Source organism: Odocoileus virginianus, chromosome 15 (genome assembly GCF_023699985.2).
Source record: "Odocoileus virginianus isolate 20LAN1187 ecotype Illinois chromosome 15, Ovbor_1.2, whole genome shotgun sequence".
Classification (NCBI taxonomy): Eukaryota; Metazoa; Chordata; class Mammalia; order Artiodactyla; family Cervidae; genus Odocoileus; species Odocoileus virginianus.
In genome coordinates, this window is record NC_069688.1 from 8,199,497 (window position 1) to 8,221,078 (window position 21,582).

Below are 21,582 nucleotides of genomic sequence, written 5' to 3' on the forward strand. Positions count from 1 at the left end.
CAGCACTTATGTAGAACCCTATGGTGACGGAGCCATCAGGCTGTGAGACCCACAAGAGAAGGGACAACATCAGCCTTGGTCACCACTGATCCTTGGGCCCTGGTGCAGGACCCCGTGGTCCTGCTTATTAAAGGTTTGTGGATGAACTAGAATGGTGAGCTCCTTTGCCGAAACTTTTTAAGTGGTGAGAAGAAAGTCCTTGCCAAGGACACAACAAAGGCAAGGTCTGTTGTCTGGGAGACCAGACCAAGACAACCCTTCCAATAGAGAGTTTCAAACTGAGTCAAACAGGGGATGGAAAACTCACAGAACAAAGCTCACAGACTGGCTGATTCTGAGACAAATCTGACCAGCAAGCCAGTGGGCTGGGACAGTGGTCAGTTGGTTGTTTTGCTTTTTTGTTTTAATTGGTAGATTCGATGCCTTTAGACATTGGAATGGACTCTCCAATTTATCCATCTCTACCTTGACACATATGTTACCTGCTGGACCTCTGAAAACACTTGGGGTTGTGACCCCTGCCTCAGGGTAGAATTAAGAGAGACCTGCAGGTCCATTTCCCATCTGAGCCTCTGCAAAAGGCCAGTGGGAGAGAAGCCAAGAGCATGAGTCATCTGCTGCTTGAATAATCAGCTCTTGATGAACTCACGCCCTTGAAAGTCTGTTGGATGCAGATTAAGGCACCAAACACCCTCAACAGATGGAGTTCTCTGGAATTGGGTTCAAGCCTGGTTTCCTCAGAGCTCGCTAAGGTCAGGGACTTTGTTGCAAGAGCTTCTTGAGGAAGCCAAGAAAGCGAAATGTCGCTGAGCATCAACCGCGACCACCAGAAGGAGCAGATGGAACACTGGAGCCCTCGGAGGGAAGACCCACAAAGAAATGAAAGGAAAGCCACCTGTCAATCAAGACACCAAAACAAGGAGGTATTTGGAACCAGTGGGGAAGAACAAGAATGCACTGGCTGACTTCATCCTGAAATGAAGGAAACCAACCAGAGATGCCCAGACCCCAGGTCATCAGCGATTATTCGAGCCAAACCCCCACTGAGCAAAATAAAGATCAGGCTCAGCCTTCATCACATGGATAAGGCATTCTCAGTAGAAAGTCTTGTCAAGTTCATTTGTGGTTTTATAAATATTTAAACAGTTTGCACTTGGCTAGGCTTAAATAGAGGAAGTTTTCACATTGCCTGGAGGACTTCACGTTATGATGCCATATCATTTACTGAACACCTACTGTGTGCCAAGTACTGAGACAGGCAATTGATGAAAATGACCTTTCATTCTATTCACAACCTGAAGAGGAGAGCTCTGTGACCCCCACAGTAGTGATGAACAAACTGGGGCTCAGGGAGGTCCATGGTGTGCCTCTGTTTATTTCAGCAAAGCCACAACTCTGATCCAGTCCCTCAAATTTCTTCCATCTGTGCCACTTCACTCCTTACTGTGCTGCTACCCATGGTGCCCCGGGAGTTTGTGAAGATGAGGGAGTGTGTACGTGTGTATGTGATGGTTATAGAAGATGTCTATGTGGCATGATTTACATTGTGTAGGTATCTGGAAAGATTGGGTTGTGTGTATGGAAATATGAACATATGTGTGGAAGAACTTGGTATTTGTGTGTGTCTACATGTGCCTGTGCATGTGTGTGTGCAGGAGACACAGGCAGAGTGGTGTAACATGTGAAGGGGTGACAGACAGAGACAGGACAGCTGTAGCCTGCAAGAATTCCCGATTTCATGCTCTGTTTCCATAAGAGGCATTTTTAGCTTCTTGCTACAAATCTGACTGTGATACAAACCTGTGAATATCTGCCTGGGGACATTCGTGACTTTGGGTCCCAGCTTTCAGAGGCGAGGGCAGTGCTCACAGATGGTATTACAACAAGGCAGTAAGAATGATTATCCCCATTTCATCGATGGAGAAACTGAGGCTCAGAGAAGTAAAGGACTTTGCCCAAGGTCACAAAGCTAGTGTGCAGTGAGCTGGAATTCAAGCCCAGATGTGCACAACCTCCAAGCCAAACACTGTGCTTCTTCTCCTGCACTTTGCTGCCAGGGTGTGAGTGGCAGAGACGGGGGAGCAATGACAAGGAATGATGCAAGCCACCCAAACTTAGGGCGGTTGACAGAGCCGCACTCTCTGGAACATCCTGTCCGAGTCTGTTCCGGCTGAGTCATCCGCGCAGAGGTCCTGGCATTCCTGCTGTTCCGCTTGACTTCGGCCTCGAAGAGCACTCAGCACACTGGGCGGGGACTCTTGCAGATCAGGCCAGCGGGGCTGGGTCAGCAGTGTCAGGCAGGCGCTCGCTGAGTCCCAGGAAACTGCCCGCTCATCCCGGCTCTGTTAGAACTTCCGGAAGGACAGTGCCCGGGGCACCTGTCTCAGGTGGTGGGCAGTCTGTGCCGCACAAGTGCCACCTCTGCCCCGAAATAGCGGTGTGACCCAGGGCAGCTTACGCAACCTCTCTGAATCCATTCTGTCAGCCAACTGAGGAGGAAATAATGCCAACTTTGCTGAACTGATGTGAGAATTAAATTGGGTAAGAAGAACACATGAAGTGCCCAGTGTGGCCGGCTGTAAGTAGGGCTCAGGGGAGCAGAGCCATTTGGTATATTTGAAAATCTGATGCCTGAACTTCAGTCCCGGCTCTTCCTCTCACGACTCTGTGACCATGAACAAGAGGCGAACCTCTCTAGAGCTCATTTTCCTCATCTCCACAGGAACAGGATCCCCCAACTTTACGTTACAACATTTACATGAGTTATTACGCATAAAGGGCTTAAGTGGTGCCTGGCACATTTTACAAGCCCTCTGATTCTTGCTGTTATTTCCGAAAATATGAGTCATCATTACTTTTTTCTACTCCCAGCCCCACCTCCCACCTATCCACTCAGTCATTCATTCCCCAAGAATTTCTTGAGGGTCAACCATGTGCCACATGTTATTCTAGATCCTGGGGTTCAAACAAAGAAGGACAAAGAAGACAAAGTCCTGCCTGATGTGAGGCACATGTTTTTCTGGGAAAACAGACATTAAAATGAAAGGATGTGTAACAGTTATATGTTAATGTTAATGTTCTATGAGGGTGGATGAAGCTGAGTCAGAGAATTGTTTTTGTTGTTGTTGTTTAGTCGCTAAGTAATGTCCAAGTCTTTGCGATCCCCTAGACTATAGCCTGCCAGGCCCCTCTGTCCATGGGATTGTCCAGGCAAGAATACTGCCTGGTTGCCGTTTCTTCCTCCAGGGGGATCTCCCACCCCAGAAATCAAACCCAAGTCTCCTAAATTGGCAGGCAGATTCTTTATCACTGAGCCACCTCGGTATCCCCGAGTGAGAGAAAATCACGTGAAAGGGGGGCATTTTCACTGGAGGGTCCTGGAAGTTCTTTCTGAGCACATGGCATTTGAGCCGAGACCTGAGGATACTTACAAGGCCAGGAGGTATCAGACACTGTTTCTCCCCTGCAGAGAGGTGACTTCACTTAATACAAGATACATAGGGCTTTGAATCAGACAGGCCTAAGCCAGAGAAAAACCAGACCTGGTTCCCTGGGCAAAATCTTCATCTTGGCTTCCGGGTAGGGGACAGAGGGTGGAGCATGCAGGCGCCCAAATCCTCTGCAAGGCCCAAACCTGCACATCCAGCCAGAGGAGGGTGACAATGAAACAGTAATAGCCTTTCTATACTCATCAATCCCTCCGCAGTGTACAGTGTTTTTATCTTTTTAGAACTCAAAATAGAAAGAAACAGATGGCACACTCGGCGCGGTTGATTGGAGCAAGTCGAGTGACAGGATGTCTCTAAAGGTGTGGACAGGTGTGGGCAGGGGGCTGGAGCTCTCCTGTGAGCCCCTCCGAGCGCCCCCACCCCCTTCTCCCTGCTCGCTTGGAAAGGGAGGGGGCAACCTTCATGGGTCACGGCAGTGACCTCGCAAGCCCTCTGACACCCAGCTGAGGGTCATTAACAGGGGACACTGGGCCAGAGATCCAGGAGCGGGGGAAGGAGAATGAGGTCAGTATATTATTATTCCTTTGGTTCCCTCCCTTGGGATCCATCTGAGGCTGTCTACATCCCCCACAGAAACTGACAGCTCCTCCCAAGGCCGCTGCTGGGCCACCTCCGATGTCAAATCAACATCCTTGTCTCTGGCTCTTACCCCTTTGAGCCCAGGAGGATGGCAGCTCAACTGCCGCAGTTCGACTGCCACGAGCCCTGTTTCCATAAGGGATTTCTTAGGGGAAACTTATACTTGACCCTCATCTTCCTAGTTAAGCCCTTTGCAAACTGTTGTCCTTTAATCACTAAGTCATGTTTGACTCTTTGTGACCCCCTGGACTGTAGCCCGCCAGGCTCCTCTGTCCTTGGGATTCTCCAGGCAAGAATACTTGACAGGAGCCGGGCCACCAGGAGAAGGCAGCCACTGCTGACCGTGGCGCAGAGGATGAAGGAATGTGACACAGAGCATCTCAGGGAAACCAGGGCAACAGCAGAGCAGACATGAGCATCTCCTCTACCCCCAAGGGGCCTGAAGCAGGGAACTTCTCTCCCTGGCCAAGGCCACAGGACTACATCTGTAGGGCCATCGTCTCCTCTCTTCACATGTTCCCAACTTGGCCCACTGAGGAAAGAACTTCCTGTGACACCTTCCAGTCTCTGGGGCAGTGCTAGGGAGGGGGTCTCATCATCACCTACCCCATCTTCCCTGCCCTAGTGGATATGACTGGGGAGACAAGAGTTGTTGGACTACTGTGCTAATGGCTCACGAGTCCCTCAGTCTGTCTTATTTCCTCTGGGACCTGTTTGTGCCCAAGACAAAGACATTCTGTCCTTCCACTTAGCCAGCCCAGTAGTGCAGAACCCTCTTGCTACCAGCTAGGACCACAAAATGTGACTGTGTTTGGAGATGGGGTCTTTAAAGGGATAGGATGGGGTTTTTATCTAATGTGCCTGATGTCTTTATGCTGCTGCTGCTGCTGCTAAGTCACTTCAAACGTGTCCGACTCTGTGCGACCCCATAGACGGCAGCCCACCAGGCTCCCCCGTCCCTGGGATTCTCCAGGCAAGAACACTGGAGCGGGTTGCCATTTCCTTCTCCAATGCATGAAAGTGAAAAGTGAAAATGAAGTCGCTCAGTCGTGTCCGACTCTTAGTGACCCCATGGACTGCAGCCCACCAGGCTCCCCCGTCCATGGGGTTTTCCAGGCAAGAGTACCGGAGTGGGTTGCCATTGCCTTCTCTGGGTGTCCTTATAAAAGGAGGAAGTTAGGACACAGATACACGTGTAACAGACCTCATGTGAAGACCCAGGGAGAAGGCCATCTGTAAGCCAATGGAGAGCAGCCTCAGAAGGAACCAACCCAGCCAACAACTTGACCTTAAGCTTCTAGCCTCCAGCACTGTGAGAAGGTAAACTTCTGTAGTTTAAGCCACTCGGGCTGCAGTACTTTGTTACAGCAGCTTGAGCAGACTAATACAGCAGGTAATTGAGCAAATAGATTTTTTTTTTCTCTCCGAATCACAGCCGTTCAGAGGATGCAGTTCTGTAGGTTTGCTTATGCAGGTTCTCAGACCCATAAAGCAGTCAGGCTTCTCCTGCAGTCTAACTCCATTGCTCAAGGCCAAGGTGAATGACCCAGCCGCAGAAAGGTGTGTACCATGGCTCTGCAACTTGGCTACAATCTGCACTGCCCCCCAACCCAACCCAATCCAGCTGGTCACCAGCCACCAGTCACCTTTTGAATGAAGACTAGCAAAACCATCCATTCAGATGTACCCACTCTTAAAGCTCAAGTCAACTGATCATGAGTCAGGGACAACCTCTTTCTCAGACCAAGGGCGTAAAAGGCAGAGAAGGCATGACCAGGTGTGCTGAGTGGGGAAGACCCTAGGTGTCTTTAACTCTGGCTCTTCTGCTGCCAACTGCATGATCCCAATGTCTTAAGTCATCCGTGTCTCATTTTCCTTATCTGTATAGTGGGTATAAAAATTGTACCTACTTCGCACAGGATTAGTGCAAGGATTAAAGCATCGGATTCATATGAAAATGCTTTGTAAAGCTTTAACATTTCCTACACAGGCTAAGGGGGCCTTCCCTGGAAGCTCAGTGGCAAAGAATCCTCCTGCCAATGCTGGAAACCCTGGCTCAATTCCTGGGTCAGGAAGATCTCCTGGGTCAGGAAGATCCCCTGGGGAAGGAAATGGCAACCCACTCCAGTATTCTTGCCTGGAGAATCCCCATGGACAGAAGAGCCTGGCAGGCTACAGTCCATGAGGTCTAAGTGACTGAGCGACTGAACAACAATAACAACACAGGCTAAGAGTCATCAACTTAACAAAACTGTGAGCATTTACCTTGCACCAGTCCCTAGTGGTTCAGACGGTAAAGCATCTGCCTACAATGCGGAAGACCTGGATTCAATCCCTGGGTCAGGAAGCTCTCCTAGAGAAGGAAATGGCAACCCACTGGAGTGTTCTTGCCTGGAAAAATCCCATGGACGGAGGAGCCTGATGGTCTGCAGTCCATGGGGTTGCAGAGTCAGACATGACTGAACGACGTCACTTTCCCTTTAGACCCTGTATGGGGCATGTATGACATTGCAGGCATCCAGAAACTACTAACTGCATGATTTGAACACGGTGAGATGAATGGTGTGGAGCCCCTGCCCTTGCAGAATCCACAGGTAAAGAAAGGGAGGGACCTTAAGACAATGCACACGGCAAGCGCTCTGGTGTATGTGGCCCAGGTGCCCACGCAGCCCAAGTCAGCCTCCACCCCTGTCGGTGAGTCCGGGAAGTTTTGCAGGAAGATATGATAACTAGGTGGGCAGTGAAGGCAGAAAACTAGAGTTAGCCTGGTTAGGGAGGCTCACTGCAGGGAAGGAAGGACATATTCTATCAAAGGACAGACCGTAAAAATGAAAGCATTGAAGAGGACGTGTCTTCGGCTTCTTCCAGAAGCATTCCTTGAGACAAGGGTTCACATGCAAGTATCTTTCTTGAAGGTGGTCCCAGGAAACCCACCCAGGTAGACAGGAGAGGAAGAAAGATGGTAGGGAAAGGAAAGGAATCCAGTCTTGAGGCATTATCAGACTAGTTAGCTTTGTGGGTGACTGGAGCTGAATCTCGGTGGAGAACCTGGGAAATGGTGTAGAAAGTGTGCCTCAACGTTATCTGGCCCAAAGGGTGAAGGTGCTGAGGACTCTATGCTGGTGTCCATCCGGAATTTCTTAAGAGCAGCTCCTTGCCGGGGTGGGGGGGTGGGGGGGGGTGGGCGTTTGCTTCCTGGAGATTTTAGCCTGCAGCGCACATGGGCAGAGTGCCCTCTAGTGGCCAGAGAAAAACTCCGTGCAAAGAAACTCAAGGGCTGGCTGACCGCAGAACCTGGGAAGAGAGAATTCAGGCCAGGCGCCTACCGCATCCGCCATCGTGGGGTACAGGAGTACAGATGCTTCGGTGTTCTAGAACACAAGGTCCAACACAGGGAATTGCAGGCCATGAAGCGGAAGAGATAGGCGGAGGCGAGGGCAGGAATATGTGAATATAGGTCATGCTCCTGTGTTTCCACTTTGTCCTGAGGGCAGTTGGAGGGTTTTGAGATTGGGAAGGGCATGGTCAGTATTTTATCTTTGAAATATCACTCTGGTTGCCATATGGAACATGCCTTTGAATGAGATAAGACCAGTCCTGAACCCAGGAAGAGGGTCTCATATTAATTAATAGTCAAGGAAGGGACTTCCCTAGTGGTCCGGTGGTTAAGACTTTGCCTTCCATTGCAGAGACTGTGGGTTTGACTCCTGGTTAGTGAACTAAGGTCTTGCATGCCACACAGTGCAGGCAAAACAAACAAAAAAAACCTTATAGCTGGACTGTATTTTAAAAATTATTTTTTAAAAATGTTTTAAAAAAATAGTCAAGGAGGAAAACAGGAAGGACCTGATAGGAATAGTGAGAGGATTAGAAAAAATATGTTGGAGACAAAAAGAAACCCACCTGGACTTGGCAGTTTAGTGGATCTGAATATGATGGGAAGAAAGGGTCAAGGATGACTCTGAGGGTCTCTAACTTGGATGACTTGTCCATGCCGGTGCCACCAACCGAGTCAGAGAATGAAGAAACAGGAGCAGGTGTAGGTGGGAGGACATGCAGTCAGGTGCAGCACTTGTAATTTGAGGAGTGTGAAGGCAACCCAGCATGGAACAGAGAAGCCTGGAGCCCAAGGAGAACTGACTTGGAAATGGGATTCTAGAGACTCACACGTGATTGTTGGTGAAAGGTTGAGAGTGAACAAGGTGGCCCAGGTGAGTGTGCAAACTGTGAACCTTGTAGGGGGTCACGGACAGAACCATAACAACAGTCACCAACACTGAAGATAGTACATAAGCCAAAAAACTAAATAAATCCTTGAAGGGGGCAGGCACAAAGAAAATAGATGTGGTATAACTAGCACAGAGAAGTCGAGAGACCTATGAGCTTGGGTGTGATCACCACACCGGTTCCCAGGGATGCCCAGGGAGCCTTGCACAGAGATTGGTGTCGTGATGTCCTCATTTTGGCTGGCAATCTGACCTTCCCTAGATTCATTTCATGCGGATGGACACAGAACGCGAACAGGCACTAGAGATAGCTAGTTTGAGAAGTTAGGGTGGAGATGGTTAGTTACAAGTGTCTTCAGCATCCAGAGCACCTTGCAGTTTTTCTTATCAGAGGCACTTAGAGAAAGTGGAGGGGGAGAGGAGAAAGAAAGAAGAAAGGAAGGGATCACTAGAGGAGGACAAAGTTGAAGAAGTTAAAGGGGGACCCAGAGATGAGGAAGAAGCATTGATATCCAGCAGGAGAAGGGAAGAGGCATTGTCTGGAGTTGAAGCCAAAGGGATGAAAATATGATGAATGAGATGACTGTATGAGTAAGGAAAGTGGGATCCTCAGTGTTCTCAATAGCATATCAGACAAAACCATCTACTTAGAGGACTCAAGTGGAGAGTGAAGTTAAGGAGAGTGACTAGAGCTGAGAAGGGCCACTGAGAACAGCAGAAAAGGAAGCTGACCAAGGGCAAAGTGATGCGCAGGCAGAAATCTGGGCCCAGCTGAGACTGGAGACTATGAATTTACAAATTTTTTCTTTTTCTCATCATAGTTTTTTTTTTTTTAATCCTCATATAGGCTATTAGTACAATGTATTTTTACAATAGAATGCAAAAATAATTTATTTTTAAAAGTGTATTTATTTTAATTGGAAGGTAATTACTTTACAATATTGTGATAGCTTTTTGCCATACATCAACATGAATCAGCCATAGCTTTGCCACTTAAAATTATCAATTGGTCTTAGAATAACACACTAAAAATGATTTGGAAACAAATTCAACATGAAAAGCAAAAAAAAAGAAGATTGTGAATGTTTAGTCATTAAAAAACAGTTTTCTAGTAAGCATTTGTCATTCATGCCCATTTACATGGCGTATTATATCATTATACTCATTTTATGTCACTTTTTAGGCTTCAGTTAAGCTCAAGTCAGTGAAATTGAGACCATGAATTTTCAGTGGTCCTAGCCCACTTGGTGATGAGGCTACAGTGAGATGCTATCAGGGTCCCATTCTCTGTCCTCTCTGGGTACCTGTGCGTGGCTGCAGGTGCATGTACATAGGGAGCATCACCGCAGAACTTCACCTCTGAGGACTGTTTCTGGTTCCTTCTGTGTCTATCTGTCCAGGAGCTGTATTCTCAATCCTATGACGCCGTTGGAGTGATGTTTGCCTCCATCCCAGGGTTTGCAGACTTTTACTCTCAGACCGAAATGAACAACCAAGGAGTGGAATGCCTCCGCCTGCTGAATGAGATCATTGCTGACTTCGATGAGGTAAACAGGAGCCTCAGAAATTTACAATTGCGAATAAGCATCCCTGCTGTTGTAGTGTTGTGTTGTTCATTGTAACCAATGTCTGCACTTACAGAATTCCAGACTGCATTATAAACACAGACATGTGTCATCTAATTTCATTATCACATGAGATAAAGGCGGTTGTTTCTCCTGGAGGACCAGGAACTTGAGCTTCGGTGAGGCTAGGAACTTAATCCAGTGTCATGCAACCAGAAAATGGCAAAACCAGGACTTGACTGGAGGCCAGTGCTACAAGGCCCTGACATCACAGAGATGGGGCCATTTCTCCATCTGCTCAAATTGCCAAAGATAAAACCATCAATTAGCATTTGCTCACAGACCTACACAAAATATAAACACACCCCAGATAGTACTTTCTTCTTCCAGTTTCCAGGAATGCAGGAAACACTCATGCCACACTTTACATTAATAGGCTTTGCAGGAGGGGGTCTTCTCCTCCTCACCACCCCCCAGCTTGACATAAGACACCCATGTCCATCCACATGCCTAAATCTTAGATGGAAAGTTTGTGAGTAGTTGAAAAGATGCCAGCGAAGAAGCCAAGCAAAAATGTGGGTTCGGCTGAAGTCCAGCCTCGTCAGCCTGATCCCCCAGGGAGCTCAGGGCTATAAGTGCTACCACAGAGGTCCACCTTGAGGCAAGGCTTTTGTACACCTGTCTAGGTCAGCCATTGGCCATAGGCCACCCCGGTGGAGGTGTGTGATCTTCCAGGCATTGCCGAGAAGAGCGCTTTCTGGGCTATTCCCCAAAATGGGCATAATAGTACACTGTCAGCAGCCAGCCCTGAGGGTACTCAGGAGAATGAGCCCATACAGGAGAACTGAGCTGGTATCAACAGCATCTACCCCATCCCCCTAAACAAAGCTCTCTCCCTTAATCCCCACCATCCATCTAGAATGTCCTGTGGAGTCCTGCTTCTTAATAGTTCTTGGATACGCTCTTCACCATCTCACCATCAAAGTGGCCCTTGACCTGCTTTAGGCCATATTGTTTCTCATCTGAATGAGTACAGTCACCTTACCATTCACGCTTCTGCATCTGACTACCAGCAACCACCAAAAGCAACAGTATTTTGTTACATTCCTTTGAAGCCTAAAATCCCTTGGCGGCTCCTCTTTGCCAGTCTTCCCAATAAACGGAGGTCGAAGACAGCATCTCTGTTGGTAGAGATGGAGGTTTGAGGAGGGAAGTTGGAAAGACTAAGAGAAGGAATCGGTCCTTCTAAGGGGTTTTGGATCAGGAGGAACAGGAGGAGAAAGGAGATTTGAGGAGAAGGTGAAAGAAGAAAGAGGAGAAGCAGAGATGAGAGAGTGGAAGAAAAAGAAGAGGGGGAAAGATAAGAAAGAAGAGACACCGCGGAGGAGAAGGAAGAAAGAAGAGAATGTAGTCAACAGGAAGGAAAACTAAGACTCCCTGGCTTGCCAACCCCAAGCCCCATCAGCCTTCTTTGCATGGGTCCTTGGATCATCTGGACATGCCTTCTTTCTTTGCTCTCTGGAGTTTGTTTTTTTTCCACACAATAACTTATTTATTTGTATTATAGTCTACGTACTATAACAAAAAATTATCAGTGTGACAAATATAAAATGAACTTCTGCAAGGCAAGAAAAATGAAGTACAATAGATGGACAAAGTACATGGCGTTTATAACAATAATTGGCAAGTTTGGAGATTTGTCAGATCACATATAGACACTGCTTGGACGAAGCAGATAACATATTGTTACCTAAAGGATATAGCAAGCAGTGAAGATACACGTTGGAGAGACCAGCCTTATCTCCTAGAGAGAAATTTGAGCTTTGGGTACCCTAAAATTAAAGCAAATATTTTACCGTTATTACCAACAGTGATGAGTCAGATTGCCTTCTTTCTTTGGGTCCAAAGAGACCCTCTCGACTCTGCCTTGATTGATCTCCAACCAGACACCTTTCAGTGATCGTGTTGCTCTTCTTGCTGATGTAATTGCCACTGGAGCCTGGCTCAGAGGAAGGCGGAACGTTGCCTGGAGCACACGCTCCAGGACTGGGTTTGTGATAACCCAGTGGCAGGACTTCTCATCCCCAGCCTCTGCCTCATCGAAGGCTGAAGAGTCCCTCACATCTCAGTGCTCCTCACAGAGAATTAATAAAGGCACTGATAAGGAACCCCATCACGGCTCCTGATGCTCTTAGCTGCATAGTGGGTGTAAAACCAAGTAGCAAAGCCTCCTAATCGACTTTTGAGGAGGGAGCAGCTTTGTCTGGACTGGAAATTGGCCTTCAGCCAAATAGTTCCAAGGGTTTCTCAGGTTGCGCTAGTGGTAAAGAACCCACCTGCCAATGCAGGAGACATAAGAGACGCAGGTTCGATCCCTGAGTCAGAAAGATCCCCTGGAGGAGGACATGGCAACCCACTCCAGTATTTTTGCCTGGAGAATCCCATGGACAGAGGAGCCTGGCAGGCTACAGCCCATTGGATCGCAAAGAGTCAGACACAACTGAAGCGACCTAGCAGGCATGCATGAAGTAGTTCGTAAGAGAAGAGAGGAAGGCAGCTCCCCCTCCTGCAGGAATCTGGGGAAATGCAATTGTAAGGAGGCAGAGGGAGGGAGGGAGGCAACCAAAAACATGCCAAAATCTCTGAGCTAAAATATCAATAGTCAAAGGGCTGCTAAGAGACCAAGCCTGCTTAGTGGCATCTGAGGATAAACCTCAGGCATTAAACGGCTGAGGACAGACACCGCTCCAGCCACATTCTGCCCTGGGCACAGTTTGCAGGATCTCAGAATAGTGGCTTAACTTTAGCTCAAGAAGTGAAGTTACTGCAATACAGTAACCAAGTATAAGGGTTTCCCTGGTGGCTCAGTGGTAAAGAATCCACCTGCCAATGCAGGAGATGCACATTTGATCCCTGGGTCAGGAAGATCCCCTGGAGAAGGGAATGGCAACCCACTCCAGTATTCTTGCTTGGGAAATCCCGTGGACAGAGGAGCCTGATAGGCTATAGTCCCTGGGGTCGAACATGACTTAGCAACTAAACAACAATGACAACAAACCAGGTATAGACTAATGGTGCCTTAGACCAGGATGCTGACATGAAATGCTAAAATTTTAAATACACACTGACAGTAAAGCCAAAAGGAGATGTTGATGGATTTCGGAATATTTGCTCTTTCTTCTTTAATCTAATAAGAGAGATTTGTTTATTTCAGAGACTCATAGGAACTGATCTAGTCCTTAGAGTATCTGGTGACACCTGTCTGGGCACCTAACACTTAGCATGTGATCAGTAAACATATGTTGACGGCCTGGATGTTTGATTCTGAGAAAGGAAAGTGGCTACCTCAAGGATGCTAACCCAGCCCGAGGTGGTCCTCACCGTGAGCCAAGGGCTTGTTTCCAGGAGCCCCAGGATGCTGGAAGCACGAGGACCAGGACTGATGCTGTTGTCTGGGTCTGTTTCAGCTGCTTGGAGAAGACCGGTTTCAGGACATTGAGAAGATTAAGACCATTGGCAGCACCTACATGGCCGTGTCAGGCCTGTCACCTGAGAAGCAGGTAAAGGAAGGCTCTGGACTCGACCACACCCTCCGGCAGGGACCGCATTGTGGTCCTGTTGCTGAAGTTGGGAGCGTGGTGGGCTGTCAGCGCCAGGAGACTTGGCGACCAGTAGGGAGAAACTCTGATAAGTGGATCTTCCAGGTGCGTGATGTATTTGTTCCCCATGTAGGCAGGATTCACTGGGTGAAACGATGCTTCTTTATGACGAAGAAGCCTCTAGGCTTCACTCTGAACCTCACTGTTCACTTGATGTGCAAAATCAGGACTGAGAAATACTGATTATGACTCAGGTGCAGGTGTTGCTAAACCCCTGATCCAAGCCTGTTTTCTTATTATTACTTTTGTTTTCTCCTCCAAAACTAATGATAATAATAGCTCCACTTTTTAAAAAATGAAAGTCAGACTTTTAAAAAAAATTTATGTACTTATTTTTTTGGCTGCACTGGGTCTTTGTTGCTTCAAGGAAACTGAGGCTCAGAAAGCAAATGTCTACGTGAAACATCCCTTAAACAGACACTGTGAGTGCTTCAAAGGAAAGAGACATGGCTCCTAGATTGGAAACATCACACATGTGAACATAGGAGTGTACACACACACACACACACACACACACACACACCCTGTGAGCAGCTGAATACACAAGGGTAGGGGTAGGGAATGGAATCTGAGAGTCACACACTCTCTGGAGCAAATATCCTAGCACCCTGTGACTCTGGACACTGATGACTGAGTGGCTCAAAACCTGGTTACTTCCCTTGAAGGGGGGTGTGGGTGGAGTTAGGTTAGGACACACACCAGACCCCTGCAGCAGAAACGATCCTGTTTGCCCGTCCAATGACTTCTTCTCTCACGTTCGCTGCAGCAATGCGAGGATAAGTGGGGGCATTTGTGTGCCCTGGCCGACTTCTCCCTCGCCCTGACTGAAAGCATCCAGGAGATCAACAAGCATTCCTTCAACAATTTCGAGCTCCGGATTGGTGAGTAGCAGCTGGAAGGTTGGCTGGCCTCTCTCCATTGAGCCCTCCCGTGCCCTGGGCATCAAGCCAGGGGTGCTTTTTCCTGCAAGAATACAGCAGAGCCAGTGTGACCTGGTCAAGGACAGGCTTGTCTGGGTTTCTTCTTCCTCAAGATGATGGAAGCAGGGGAAGGATTCTGGCCTGTGTGCAGAAATACCAAGCAAATGATAGGCTATGGCTCCCCACTCCTCCAACTTGTCTGGAATCCCACCCATGCAAGGCCTTGGGTAGAGAGAAAGCTGACTATCAGTCATTTCCCTCTGTGTCATCTGATGCTGGGGGTCAATGCATTGCCCTGTGGTTCTTCTGGGTATTTGCCTTGAGCCAAAAGCCAGGATTCTGTTCCTGAGGATGTCAGATGCTGAACTGAGCCAGGGACAGGCAGATAGCATTAGAGTTCTTCACTCAGCCACATAGCTCAGCATCCTTTGAGCTTTGGGATACCCTTGTGCAAAACAACAGCACAATACTCACAGTGATATGATAATAGTCATTTACAGTTTGTAAAACTTGTTAATTTTTTCAGCATCTTTACTGAGCCTGGGGGGTGGGGGTGGGGTGGCTCCTAAAGCACAGTCTAAAAGTGAACGTGTTAGTTGCTCAGTCATGTCAAACTCTTTGTGACCCCATGGACTGTAGCCCATCAGGTTCCTCTGTCCATGGGATTCTCCAGGCATGAATACTGGAGTGGTTGCCATTCCCTTCTCCAGGGGATCTTCCCAACCCAGGGATCAAACCTGGGTCTCCTGCACTGCAGGCAGATTCTTTACCATCTGAGCCACCTAGGAAGCCCAATCTGAAAGCCTCTGCTTAGTCCACATTCACATCATATAGATGGGTAAAGTCAGGTCCAGAGAAGGGGAGCAGCTAGCCTAAGATCACACAGCCAGATGGTCCTCCAGCAGTAGCTCCAGGATTTCCTTACTGAGACCAGTGGCCTTCTGGGGTCCAGTGTGCAATCTAAAAACAGATGTTCTTGCAGTTCTCATGTCTTAGATATCCTCTGGCTGTGTGCCATTTTACTTTCTTGGTTCTGCTTTAGTAGCTTTCAAGTATAAAAGGTCAAGTAATACCCATGCCTGACTTGTCAGATCTAAGGACTGCCTTTGTTCACTGGAATAAAGCACTGATATTTTATGTTTTGATCGATGGATGGGATGTTCAGGGCTTGTTTCCACATCTTTCAGCGGCCCTACATGTCCTTTCTGAAATCATTGAATACATGATCGAACCAGGAACAAAAAGCAGAACTATAACCCTGAGCAATGGCTTCGTAATTTCAGGAGATGTTGCTGAGATTAAGGCCAATCCATACTTTACACTGGAGGCATAGTTTGGAATTTGGAAAATTATGTTCCCAGTGGGATCAGGCACCTCAGTTTGTGTTTTGGGTCTGCTGTGACCAGCTCTATGACTTGGGCAAGTCTTTCAAATCCTCTGGGACTGCCCTGCTCTGGTGCTCCAGTGGATAAGACTCCATGCCTCCACTGCAAGGGGCACAGGTTTGATCCCCTGGCAGGGAACTAAGATTCCAAATGCCTCGAGGTGCGGCCCAAAATTAGAAAACAAAAACAAAACTCTCTGAGCGTCAGCTTTATCCTGTGTAAACGGGGTTTTATATTGTTACCTCATAGTAGTAAGATGAGATGAAAATAGGTGGATCAGTGGTAAAGACTTTGCCCGCCAATGCAGGAGTCACAGGAGATGTGGATTTGATCCCTGGGTCAGGAAGATCCCCTGGAGGAGGGCATGGCAACTCACTCCAGTATTCTTGCCTGGAGAATCCCATGGACGGTGGAGGCGGGTCCCTCCGAGACCTCCCTCTTCTCTCATCTCTTGCTCCTTCGCTTCCCTCACAGGCATCAGCCACGGCTCCGTGGTAGCCGGCGTCATCGGCGCCAAGAAGCCACAGTACGACATTTGGGGCAAAACCGTGAACCTGGCGAGTCGGATGGACAGCACCGGCGTCAGCGGCAGGATCCAGGTCCCGGAGGAGACCTACCTCATCCTGAAGGACCAGGGCTTTGCCTTTGACTACCGAGGGGAGATCTACGTGAAGGGCATCAGCGAGCAGGAAGGGAAAATCAAAACGTACTTTCTCCTGGGAAGAGTCCAGCCCAACCCCTTCATCCTGCCCCCGAGGAGACTGCCCGGGCAGTACTCCTTGGCCGCGGTCGTCCTGGGCCTCGTCCAGTCCCTCAACAGGCAGAGGCAGAAGCAGCTGCTGAACGAGAACAACACCACGGGCATCATCAAGGGCCACTACAACCGGCGGACTTTGCTGACGCCCAGCGGGACAGAGCCGGGAGCCCCCGCCGAAGGCGCCGACAAGTCCGAGTTGCCATAAACGCATTTTCTTTGTGTTTCTTTTTTTGTATTTCTTTTATATATAAAATAAATATACTAATAAAAAGGTTTAATTTTTTTTAGAACAAGTATGGTTTCATTGGTCTCTGGATGCTCTAGATAGAAGACATGATCTGAGTTTCTCTCCCATCACAGACATTTCTTCATCTCTTATATACATGGTTTATTGGAAAGCGAATATAAGTAAGACCTTGTCCTTGTTTTCAGAGGCTCACAATGGAGTGTGAAAAGAGAGATCTGTTAACAGAGACTCAATATAGTGGGATCTGCATAAAGAACTGCTGCTTATAGAGCGCTTGTCATGTGCCTGGTACATGATAATTTTAATGGATAATATTCCTATAAACCAATACATAATACTCTCCTTTCAGAGTAATTAGGGGCTTCCCTGGTGGCACTGAAAAGTGAAAGTGAGGTGAAAGTGAAAGTTGCTCAGTTATGTCAGACTCTTTGTGACACCAGATTCTCCAGGCCAGAATACTGGAGTGGGTAGCCTGTCCCTTCTCCAGGGGATCTTCCCAATCCAGGGATCAAACCCAGGTCTCCTGCATTGTAGGCAGATTCTTTACCAACTGAGCTACCTGGGAAGCCGTCCTGAGCTTTACCAGCTGAGCCACAAGGGAAGCCCAAGAATACTGGAGTGGGCAGCCTATCCCTTCTCCAGGGGATCTTCCTGACCCAGGAATTGAACTGGGGTCTCCTGCATTGCAGGCAGATTCTTTACCAACTGAGCTACCAGGGAAGCCCTCCTGGTGGCACAGTGGTAAAGAACCCACCTGCCAATGCAGGAGACGACAGAGATGCAAGTTCGATCTCTGGGTTGGGAAGATCCTCTGGAGTAGGAAATGGCAGCCCACTTCAGTATTCTTGCCTGGAGAATCCCATGGACAGAGGAGCCTGGTGGGCTACAGTTGTTGGGCTGCGAAGAATCAGACATGACTAAGCATTGAACAATGCTTTCAGAGAAGGGTAGAGGCAATGAAAAAAAAAAAAATTAGGTAGGACAATTGTGATAAAGAATTGAAGATGATGGACTTCCCTGGCCGTCCAGAGGTTAAGACACTGCTTTTCCAATGCAGGGGACACAGGTTCGATCCCTGATCAGGGAACTAAGATCCCACATGCTGTGGCCAAAAAAAAGAATTGGAAGTCAAGCGTGTTCTTTGAACTGAAGACTCCAGAGAAGGCATCTTTGAGGCTATGATGCTAAAGATTAGCCGTAATTGATGAGAAGGAGGAAAGCCACAGATCCTGGGAGAAAAGTGACCCAAGCAGAAGGAATAGCAAGTGCAAATGCCCTGAGGTGGGATCGAGACCACTGGATCAGGAGGAAGCACAATGAGAAGGCAGCAGGTTGGTGAGTAGGTTCAGGCAGGTACACTGTTTCCTGGGAAGACTGCATGCTAAGCTCTGCACTTCTGACCACAGAACCTGCCGGCAAAACTTCATACAGATGAGAAAGCTCAGAAAAAGTAAAGGAATTGCCCAAGATCTTATAGTTAGGTGTAGAACTAGGCTCAGAACTGTATTGGTCAACAATAGCTAAGTGCTATTAACAAATAACTCCTACACTTAGCAGCTAAAATGAAATGAGAGATTTAGATCTTATTTACATCCTATTGGATGTGTGGCGGGGCCTTCCTGGTATTGGTCTCAGGATCTTGGTCTCCTTCCACTTGGAGTCCTCTGCCTGATCCTCTCTATCTAGCCAGCTATAGGGAAGAGAGGGAAAGGAAGGGAGGTCACTCAGAAGGTCTTGGGTACCAGGCCTGGGAGTCACCCATATTATTATATTTTCCTGTCATCAACCAGAACTCAGTCACTGGTCCCACTTCAAGGCAAGGGAGGTTAGGAGACAGATTCTTCCTGTGTTTGCCACTAAGAGAAAACTGAAATGTAATGAGAAATACTGTCTCTTCCATAAGAATCTATACCTGGGGACTGCCCTGGCTGTCTAGTGGTTTAGACTTCACCCTCCGTTACAGTGGGTGGGTGGTCAGTCCCTGGTCTGGGAGGAAACTAAGATCCCATAAGCCTCCAGGCCAGAAAACCAAAATATAAAACAGAAGCAATATTGTAATAAATTCAACAAAGGATTTAAAAATAGTACACTTCCAAAAAAAATCTTGAAAAAAAAAAGAATCCATACCTGTCTAAGCCCATGTGTGCAAACATAAAGCTTTTCTGTTAAGTTTCAGTTGGAGGGGAGGACAAGGTTTAAAGTACTAAATTCCAATTATTATCTAACTTTTGACTCTTAACAACAACTCATTGAAAAGAAACTTAGCATCAGGAAAGGAATCCATGGTAGATACACTCTCAAACAAATACCCACCTGCGTTACCTTGGGTGAGACCCCCATGACAGGAGAGAAACTATGCTCTCGACTGTTGTTCACCCGCTAAGTCTTGTCCGACTCTGTGACCCCATGGACTGCAGCAAGTCAGACTTCCCAGCCCATCACTATCTCCCAGAGTTTGCACAAACTCATGAGAAGCACAAAGTACAGAGAAGGAGTTGAAGCTCAGATGGACTTTGACCTTGGAGCCAAGTTCAGAAAGTTTTTCATTCTCAAAAACTGCACATGTCAAAGAAGCACAGGAGGCCCCGGTGGAACACGCAGAGGGTGTCAGGTGAGAAAGCCTCTGTGAGCAAAGCCCTAGATCATTATCGGCTGATTATTATCTTTGCAGACTCAGAGAAAGCCAGAGAAAACCTTGAGGTTTATTCAGTCCAACCTGCTGGGGACATTTAAACAAGGAAAATTTCAGGGCATGCCAAGTCCTAGAGCCTCAGGATAGAGGTGGGGAGCTGAGTCCAGGTAGGCTGCGGACCCAGCTAACATCACAGCAAGAGGCCAGCCTCGGTGGAGAGTCTGGCTAAGAAAGCACAGCATCCAACAGAGAAATCTGACATGTGGCATCCGGCTTTGGGCTAATCCAGAACACAGGGCCCTTCCGGAACCTGGGGACAGTCCACCAGAGGCTCCAGTGAGCAGACAAGCCCTGGTGAGCTGGATCCTGCCCCAGGAACAGAGGTTGTCCCTAAACTCAGGGCTAGGACTCAGGACAAGTCCCTGGACTAGAAGCAGAATGTGGTCCCAGATGGGGTAGCTGGGCAGACCCTAAGGAAGGAAGCATGGGGCCAAACACAGGTCCATGGATGCTGCCCATTTGGGAGTAAGGGTGAGGCCGCCACTGTGAAGCTTCACCCAGAACCCATCCCTGACTCAGGGATGTTGAGATTCAGGGCAGGGAGATGGAGGCGATGGAGACCCCATCCTTAGTCTGGGAGGTGTGGCTTCATTCCAGGTTCCATCAAGCAGAGGAGCAAGGGGGCAAGGCGGTGCTGAGAATCACCATCAGATCTTCAAGAACCCCACAAAGAGGAGGTTCCGTCTCTGCTCCAAAATGCCCAGCCCCAAATCACTCAGTGCTTGCCCCCCAGGCCAGTCTGTTTCATGACCCCGCAGGGCATGCAGAGTCTGCATATGAAGAGCAAAGGGCAAGAGACACAACCAGGCAACCGGCCTGTGGTTGAATAGCCGATAAGCACACCTCCTCTTGGGCCTTGGATAAGTGAAGGGTGATGGTCTTCCTGAAATCAGATATATTTCCTGTTTACCTATTTTTTAGTCCACTCAGCTCATTTGTTCAAAGAACTTCAAATGTCAAGGGATTTCCAGGAACCTGGCTAACTCAGAAATAATCCTGGCATCGTATTTCCATCCAGGGGCTCCAGCCTTACCTTTTCTCCTCTGAACTCTACTTGTGACATTTTAGGTTTGATCTTAGAAATGTCAAGTAAGACATTCAAGTAAATGTCTGGCAGAAAGTATAGTTCCCCAAATGGTGAAATGCAAAAAGAAACACAGAATAGGATACTGGCTTAAGCTAAGTATGTTCAGGCCTAACAGAGGCTTTCTCAACAGCTCTGTATTCTTGACCTGATGAAGACATCTTCTGGGCATTGACCCAGCTAACCCCCAACTCCTGTTGATCAGCCTGCATAGGTAATGCACATTTTCCTGCGAGACAAGCGCAGCCTCTCTTAGAGAACAGGCAAGGCGTCTACCTACCTACCAAGGGCTGGATCTGAGAACCTGCTACCTCCCAATCCACCATCCCCAAAAGTTAAGAGGATCATCCTGAGTTCAGGGTCCCCCCCAGCAGCTTCCCTGCTTCCCTCCTGCCTGGGGGACCACGTGAGTGCCGCCGCTCTCAGCTGGAAGTACGTACAATGTTGTCATCCCCATTCTACAGGTGAAGGGGCTGAGGCACAGAGAACTTGAGCAACTCACCCTGGAAAGATCTTTGTTGTCATTGACATTTAGCCGCTAAGCCGGGTCCAATCCCAGGGACTGTAGCCCGCCAGTCTCCTCTGTCCATGTGATTTCCCAGGCAAGAACACCGGAGTGAGTTGCCATTTCCTTCTCCAGGAAAGGTCTTACAACCAGAAAATTGAGGTGCTGGGATTCAAACCCGGGCGGTCAGATTCTAGAGTTCTGCCCTGAAGCACCACTGCCCAGCCCTGTGATGGGTGAATCACACTCTGTAAATGAAAGTTCAAGTCTGGGCGGACTCCCCGCCAGGGGGCAGCAGGCTGAGTGAAGGAATGAGGAGGGCAGGACTCTGAAGCAGCTGCCGTTGGGACAGCCTGGACCCCTTGTCCTGGTTCCGAGCACCCTCATCCTCTGTCGCCATGGGTGAAACAGCCATTACCCTTCTTCGTGTGTGTTGTGATGTGGGGAGGGTTGG

General features: G+C 48.3%; 1 protein-coding gene across 3 annotated transcripts in view; it reads left to right on the forward strand.

Moving 5' to 3' along the window:
- The window catches only part of ADCY8 (adenylate cyclase 8), a 229,144-nt gene extending 212,250 nt beyond the window's left edge, over nucleotides 1-16,894 (forward strand). For all 3 annotated transcript variants that reach the window (XM_020875262.2, XM_020875263.2, XM_020875264.2), the window contains 4 exons: nucleotides 9,715-9,861; nucleotides 13,347-13,439; nucleotides 14,305-14,419; nucleotides 16,318-16,894. In XM_020875262.2, coding sequence (XP_020730921.2) covers nucleotides 9,715-9,861; nucleotides 13,347-13,439; nucleotides 14,305-14,419; nucleotides 16,318-16,805 — 843 coding nt within the window. In that variant the 3' untranslated portion in view covers nucleotides 16,806-16,894. The remainder of the gene's footprint in view (nucleotides 1-9,714; nucleotides 9,862-13,346; nucleotides 13,440-14,304; nucleotides 14,420-16,317) is intronic.
- The last annotated feature ends 4,688 nt before the right edge of the window (nucleotides 16,895-21,582 follow it).